Genomic DNA, 7,035 nt, shown 5'->3' with positions numbered 1-7,035 from the left:
TAGCAGTTTAAAAGTTGAAACTGCTTATGTTATCATACTGATGATAATCTGCATTCATATTCAACAAAATAATGAGCAATGTTCTCCCCACATGCACACAGATATCTCCACTGAAATGTTTCATTGTGATGTGGTAAAATATCATTATAAGTTGTCAGTACCTTTTTAACCTAAGTCCAGTATTACATGCATCATTTACGCTCCTGCAGAATTCTGTGCCATATAACAAACATCAAAGGGATAGCCTGAACTTATAGCAAGGTGAGTTTTGGGCTAAGATAGTAATGAAATGATCTTCTAGGCAAAATAACAAAGAATGCCGAGACACAATTTCTGCTGTGTTAAAACTTTCCCCAAATTGCAAAGTCACACATATAAGTTGAGATCAAAAGGAAGAATTCTGGAAAAATGAAACCCTTAAATAGGAAGTAAAATGAGAAGAAGGGTTTGTGGTGACTCAAATGATTAATCCTTATACCTCAATTCACATGTGGGTGTTGGTGGCAAGCCCATAAAGAATTGCACTTACACTGAGATTAATGTTTCACAGAGACTTTGTTTTAGAGCCATGGCTTTGTACATTATTAATATTAATCCTAACAAAGAAAACACTGTAATTGATTCATTCAGTAGATGCAGTGAATGGCATCAGATAGCTCACAAAGTTGGAGATGATGTGGGCTTGGTTAATGTATTCTATCATTTAAACTCCATATAGCTATTATTTTATTTAAGTGCATTTTAGTTGTTAAAAGGTTAACAATGTATTAACTGGATTCTATTAATATCTGTCTTTAAAACATGCATCTATTCCCTATTCTCAAAATCCTTCTTACCTCTTAATGAGACTTGCATACTTTTTTTTTTGCTTTAAATGCAATTACAATACTAAATAATTCTATAAGCAGATATTTACTGATGAATGTCTACACTATCAATAAACATCCGTGCAATCGACGGCTCTCCCTTTTTCTACTTTTAACTTAACGATAATGTAAATATATTTTGTTCCCAGTTTCTAGTTTAAAATAGTTAAGAAATTCTGCTATTGTGGAAAACCTACAAAACTTAGTCTTTGGAATCTTTTAATATTCAATATAAGTATGATATAATGCAAAGAAAAAAAAATCTAGTGGAGCAAATTCTGACATGTCATTTTAATATCCTCCTCAGGCAATGCTTTAGCCATTTTCATGGCTTTGTGGAAGAATGTTACACACTGTCTTTATGAATATGAACAATTCACTTTCAAATTTTATAGTCATCATCACTCACTTGCATCAAACCACTTCTGGTCAATTTCAAACCCTAATGAACTTTGCACCTTTTAAGCGCTACTTCAAAACCACAAGGAAATCTCTCATGTAATTCAGGTCTGAAGATCAGATTTGCAAACTGACTCAAGTGCTGATAAGACTGTTTTACACAGTGACAGAATTTCAATTCTATCTAACTTGACCACTACACCCACTAAGCTAACAAACCCATGAACATTTCCTTCTCAAATAAAACAGGCCTGACACATAGCTCCTTGTGTTTCTGATATACATAAAAAACATCTCAATGCCTTTTTTTATAAAAAAATATTGTTTTGATTCCTCTCCTCACCCCAACCCTCCATCCTAATTTTGGACATAATTTAAACAATGCAACTCGCTCAATGAGTAATGAGCACAGTACGCTGGTTTAAAACCATATTTCAGAGGAAGAAATCAACGATTCCTGTGAAAAACACATTAAATCATTTAAGTTGACAATAAATGCCTTTAATGTACTTATTGACCACAAATTACAAAGAATCTATTTGTATGTTTTCTTGGTAATTTTTCTCTTCTAAAGTTCAAAGATTATTATTAGTCTTTTCATTTTTAGCCTTTAAACTACACAAAATGATTGAGTCTTGGGAACTAAAAATAATTCTGTATGAAGGTCTTGAAGTAAAACGAACTCTGAAGAAGCACAAGAAAATGGGGAACTATTTAAAATGTCTAATGAATTCAGATCTGAGTGAGGAAAGATGGCTTCCTCTGTGTACAACTGTCTGAAGGTGGAAAGGGTGTAGAGGCAGCAAAGCTACATTTCTGTAAAGGAGCTCGTTCCAATCAACTCATTGAAAGTCTACTCAGAATCTGCTCAATTCGTTATGGTGAATAACAAATTCTTATATTCCATAACTTGTCATTTTGGTGAAATGAGCTACTTAATATACATATTTTTACTTTAAACTTTTATTTCAACTAGACATTAAATGACCAACCCTGGATACTCCTTCTTTATGACATTAGATACACCGTAAAGTTTAATCTTTACAGTAGAAAATATGCTTTATTAATACATATTTTTATTAAACAGTCACTTCCCATTAACTACTAGAATATCTAGTCTAAAATCAAAAGGTAATCTGTAATTTATAACTTCCAGTGATATGTTTTGAGTGCAGTTAAAATGGTTTTGTATTCTCAAGTTGATGGGACAAGTGGCTCAGTTGTTTTCACTTGAGTCTTCTGTAACACATGCATCTCCTACAAAGCTTACATTTACAGTCATTTCAAAGGGCAATAAATTAAAAAAAAAAAAAACCTATGGAACAAATTAGTATTCAAATATGTGATGTGGTTAAAATCTAATTTTATAACTCAAAACACATAAATGTGATTCAGAGTGATTCTCAAAACTTCCATGTAGATGAGAATTATCTGGGCAATTTTTTTTTAAATAAAGCTTTCTGAATCTTACCTTTAAAGAGAAAATATCACCGCTTCTAAGATATGGACAAGGGATGTGCATTTTAGCAATTTCCCCCTAGTGATTCTATTGCAGAGTCAAAGAGCTATACTTTGAGAAACTGCCCTAGTCCCATTGTATTTAGTATTAGAACATGAACAAAAGCAACGGTATTTGTATTCATTGTTCTAATAGAATAAATAACAAAGTTCCTTGTTTTGAAGAATGCTTTTTCATTACTTTCAAAGACATTCCCTTCAGCTAGTTATGCAAATTGAATAAACTAGTTATGAAAGAGCTGATAAAATATATCATCATTATTAATATTAACAGATTCTGCAAATGTTTATTGAGCTCTTATTACATGTCAGATATTGTCGTAAGTCTTTTCATGCATTAAAGTGCATGGTGAGTAATGAGCAAACTACTGTATAATTTTAAATAACTTGCCCAGCATCACACAGACAGTAAGTAGCAAAGTGGAAATTCAAAACCAAATAGGCCTGTTTCAGAATTCTAATAAATGTGAACTTATCTGAATTTCTTTTTGAGAGTGATGCAAACATTCTGACAGACAAATATGCACAGGTCTTTTCTTAATATTGGCAAAAGTTGAATCGCAGTAACCATATGTTTCAGTTCAGTGCTTCTCACCCTTTTCCTTCAAATTCCCCCCGACCCCATCCCACAACGTAGGAAGCTGATCTTCTACCCCAGGGACGGAGAGACCTAAAGTTGCAGCCTCGACACTAGTCCATAACATGTATTCTAGTCATTAACAAATATCTGTGTGTGTAATAGAAAAACAGTGGTATCTTCAAAATCTTCTGTGGATTTGCATGGTCCCTGTGATACCACTGTTGCTTACCTGATCCATCCAATAAAAAGGGAAGAAGGGTGTACATACCCAACCCTGCAGTAACAATAACCATTCTCCAGGTTTACACACACACACACACACACACACGGGAAAGAATGCAAAAAAGAACAAAGTGAAGTGCTATATGAAAAAGCTTCTGAAACTAGTAACATGGTAAAAACCAAATGTTGAAATCTTGAACACGCCACATAAAACCAAACTTCCCTCAAAAAGAAAAACCTGGGAAGAAAGAGATTAAATTACCACCCTCAATGTGTGTTCCATGTCCACAGATAAGGAACTATAATCAATTTGTTCTGATTATCATTACCACCTGAAACAGAAACCTCTTTCTGGCTGTTTCTTGACTGTCATGGTTCAAGACACTGGGCCTTCTGTACACACATAACTCTAATTCCAAAGAGGTGATGATCACCTGCCACATACAAGATCACGAAATTATACCCAGCCGTGTACACTTGTAGCTTTCTCTCACCCTTGAGACAAGAGAGGAGGTAAACTGAACCACTCCCTTCTTTCTCACCAAAGGAAATTTCGATAGAAGCAACTGGCCAACCCCATTTTCATCCCAGATGAGAGGATAAATCCCTCCTTTCCTTGAAATTCTAGTTCTTTACACATTTAGCAGCCAGATGGTCTCCTAATGATTCAAGAATGCAGAAAACCGAAAAGTTACTTACAAAGACTGCAAAGCACTCAGTCCACGAATGGCTTCGCTGGGTACTGTTTTCAACTGATTGTTTTGGAGGGTTCTGCAAGGAAATTTTTGGTTAGTAAATAACAAGCAATTGCTACCATTTTTTCTTAGAAGAATTCAGAGTCATTCTTTCCAAAAAAATATTTCCAACGGCAGGGATGGGGCGGGGGGAGGGTCAAGGTGGAAAGCACCCAAGACAAGAGAATTGCAAAAAAAACAAGAAGCATTTGTTGTAAAGCCAGAAATGAAACCCAAGCCATCTCCTAACAGACCTGCTGGGAGAGCTACATCTCCAGGGGCTGTGTCAGGCTCAGGAATTAATTAATATGCATCACCCTAGGTCGACTGTTCATCGTAACTGGGAGGTGTAACAAGTTAACTGGGAGGAGTAACAGCAAATCTACTGGAATCACTAAGGCCTTTTCAAAACAGAATAAAACAGCCCAGAAACATAGACATTAGGTAAAGCCGATTTTGCCAAGAGGATAAAAAACCCTGAGCATTTAGCGGGCAGTAGCCATATCCTCAGTGAATGCAGGGTCATGGCAAAAACAGAGCTTTAATCATCTAATAGTTAAGGACTGGATCAGTACGAAAAATGAAGACCTTATAGTTTTTGCCTAAAGCTATTCCTTGTCACATTAATAAAATAACGGCCTGTCATAAATCATAATCACAGAATGGAATGGTAAAGGGCCCACCTAGCTCACTGAACCAGAGAGGCCTAGTGACTTGCAGGCGGTCACCCAGCAAGGCAGTGGCAGCGGTAGAAGTGGGGCTGGCAGTCAGTGGTCTGGTTCCCAATCCTCCACCTTCCAAACTCCTGACCACTGCCAGGAATTTATGTCCTGGTCACTCCACAGGCTATATAAATCACAGGCATCTCAATGTTCTCTAGCTCTAAAATTATTTTAACATTTGGAGCTCTTGTAAGCCTTCTTCCCTTTAGGTCAGCTAATTCGAAGTTCTTATAGCTATAAAACAAGTATCAACAAAACCCTACCAGTAGAGCTTTTTATTTAATGCCTTATCCACACAAAAAGCCTAACTATAATGCACTATAGGTCAGAATACCTATTATTTAGATTTTAACTTTTGTTATCTAGACCGAAGGTTACCTAACTCAACCTCTAGCCTCCCACACTACCATTGGCCACTCCTTAAATCTTTTAATCCTGAACTAAAAGAAACTCTGCTTAACCTAGCTCCAAGCATGTTGACTATGCAGAAAGAAAACACACAGCCAGCTGTGAAACTCTAAAATTGCATTACTTACAGAACTTTGAGTTCTTTCAACCCAGACAAGGCCTTTGGGTGGATAAAAGAAAGGTCGTTGCCAGCCAATCGTCTAGGGAGAAAAAAAAAGTAGCAAGCAAGAGGAAAAAAAACTGTAATTCAGACTCTTAAAATTCAGAACTCACAATTACCTAATCTGTGATTAAAGCTCTATGTTAAACATTTCTCAAGTCTATGTGACATTAAACATAGACTTAAACCTCTGCAAAAGCAATCCTAAGAGTCTTCCAATGAGATGAATGTCTCTAGAATTTTTTTTAAACTCCCAATACAATAATTTAAACAGGCACATTTTTATTCTGGTGAGGTCAAGCAAGCCAAAACACATTAAACCAAATTAAGTTTGCTATTCATGGTCACTCTCTGCAGCTTGCAGTGTTTTCCAAGTGCCTCATAAATACAGACTACTGGTCGGTAGACAGTCCTGTTTATTCAGATCAGAGCAAACCAGTCTGTCAAGGAGGAATGCCTTTAAGAGGCAAGTCAGCCTGTTATCTCTCCATAACCTAGGGCAGCATATTCCATGCAAAAGACAGGCAAAAAGTAAAAGTCATTGTAAGCACAGCTTCCCAAACAGAAGGCCTATAGGTTTTTTTTCTTAAATAAACATTGCCATAAAGAAATTTTGAAATGACAAATTTAAGTGGGAGTAAGAATAAGGACAAGAATACTTTGGGTCCTTTCGAAGAGATCTGAGCACACCATTCATACTGAGGCCTACGTTTCCTCCCATTTCTCAGACATATAAATGGGAGGAAAAGTTGAACAGAGGACTTGAAGGAGAAGAAGCAGGAAGTAGGAAAGCAACTCACATAAGTAACTTATAAATAGGTGAACAGAAGGAAGTTTTTCAAGTATTGACTTAAAATGATAGTTGTGTGCCCAAATGATTAAAGACAGCACTGTTCTGGTTTCCTGGTTCCCTCAGGAGTATTCTCACAAGTGAGGAGTTTTATCATATATAATTTTTTTTTTAAAAAATGCTCTTTCCCTCTCATGTCTTGGGATCACATAGTCACCAGGTCATATTAATTCCTCATTTAAAGCTTCTATTTCCATCATCCTTTCTCTTCTCTCTGTAAGCACCCTGTACCCCTGAGCCTTATCCATCAATTCATTCATTCACTAAAAAGTTTAACTCATTAACAAATATGAGTGCCTACTAAGTGTCAGGCACCCAACAGTGTCTTCTTAGACTTGCGGTGTTCCCCTCCTTCCAATCTGTTCCTCTTATACACCTTAATTTTAGGAACACAGGAAGGCTCCTTTACTCTTCCTAAAATCTGAAGTCACTGAGATCTGAAACTCTACTTTTTAGATGCATTGTTATTTTCTTGAAGTTTTTCTCTCAGTTAAAATGCAAACAGCCTTGGAAAGGATAATACTTGATCTTCACCTAGTATTAACATATCAAGATGTGTGTGTGTGTGTTGGGTGA

At 36.2% G+C, this 7,035-nt stretch overlaps 1 protein-coding gene across 7 annotated transcripts in view; it reads right to left on the bottom strand.

The window, feature by feature from the left end:
* The window catches only part of LGR4 (leucine rich repeat containing G protein-coupled receptor 4), a 94,424-nt gene that overhangs the window by 21,241 nt on the left and 66,148 nt on the right, over positions 1-7,035 (bottom strand). For 5 of the 7 annotated variants that reach the window (XM_011362573.2, XM_011362574.2, XM_011362571.2 and 2 more), the window contains one exon: positions 4,285-4,356. In XM_011362573.2, the coding sequence (XP_011360875.1) occupies positions 4,285-4,356 (72 nt within the window). Of the gene's footprint in view, positions 1-4,284; positions 4,357-5,577; positions 5,650-7,035 lie in introns of all 7 variants that reach the window. The other 2 variants (XM_023532078.1, XM_023532076.1) reach the window with 1 other exon arrangement.

The sequence above is a fragment of the Pteropus vampyrus genome, unplaced genomic scaffold, assembly GCF_000151845.1.
Source record: "Pteropus vampyrus isolate Shadow unplaced genomic scaffold, Pvam_2.0 Scaffold76, whole genome shotgun sequence".
Classification (NCBI taxonomy): Eukaryota; Metazoa; Chordata; class Mammalia; order Chiroptera; family Pteropodidae; genus Pteropus; species Pteropus vampyrus.
Note: the sequence above shows the minus strand (reverse complement) of the source record. Positions and strands in the feature narration are given on the sequence as shown.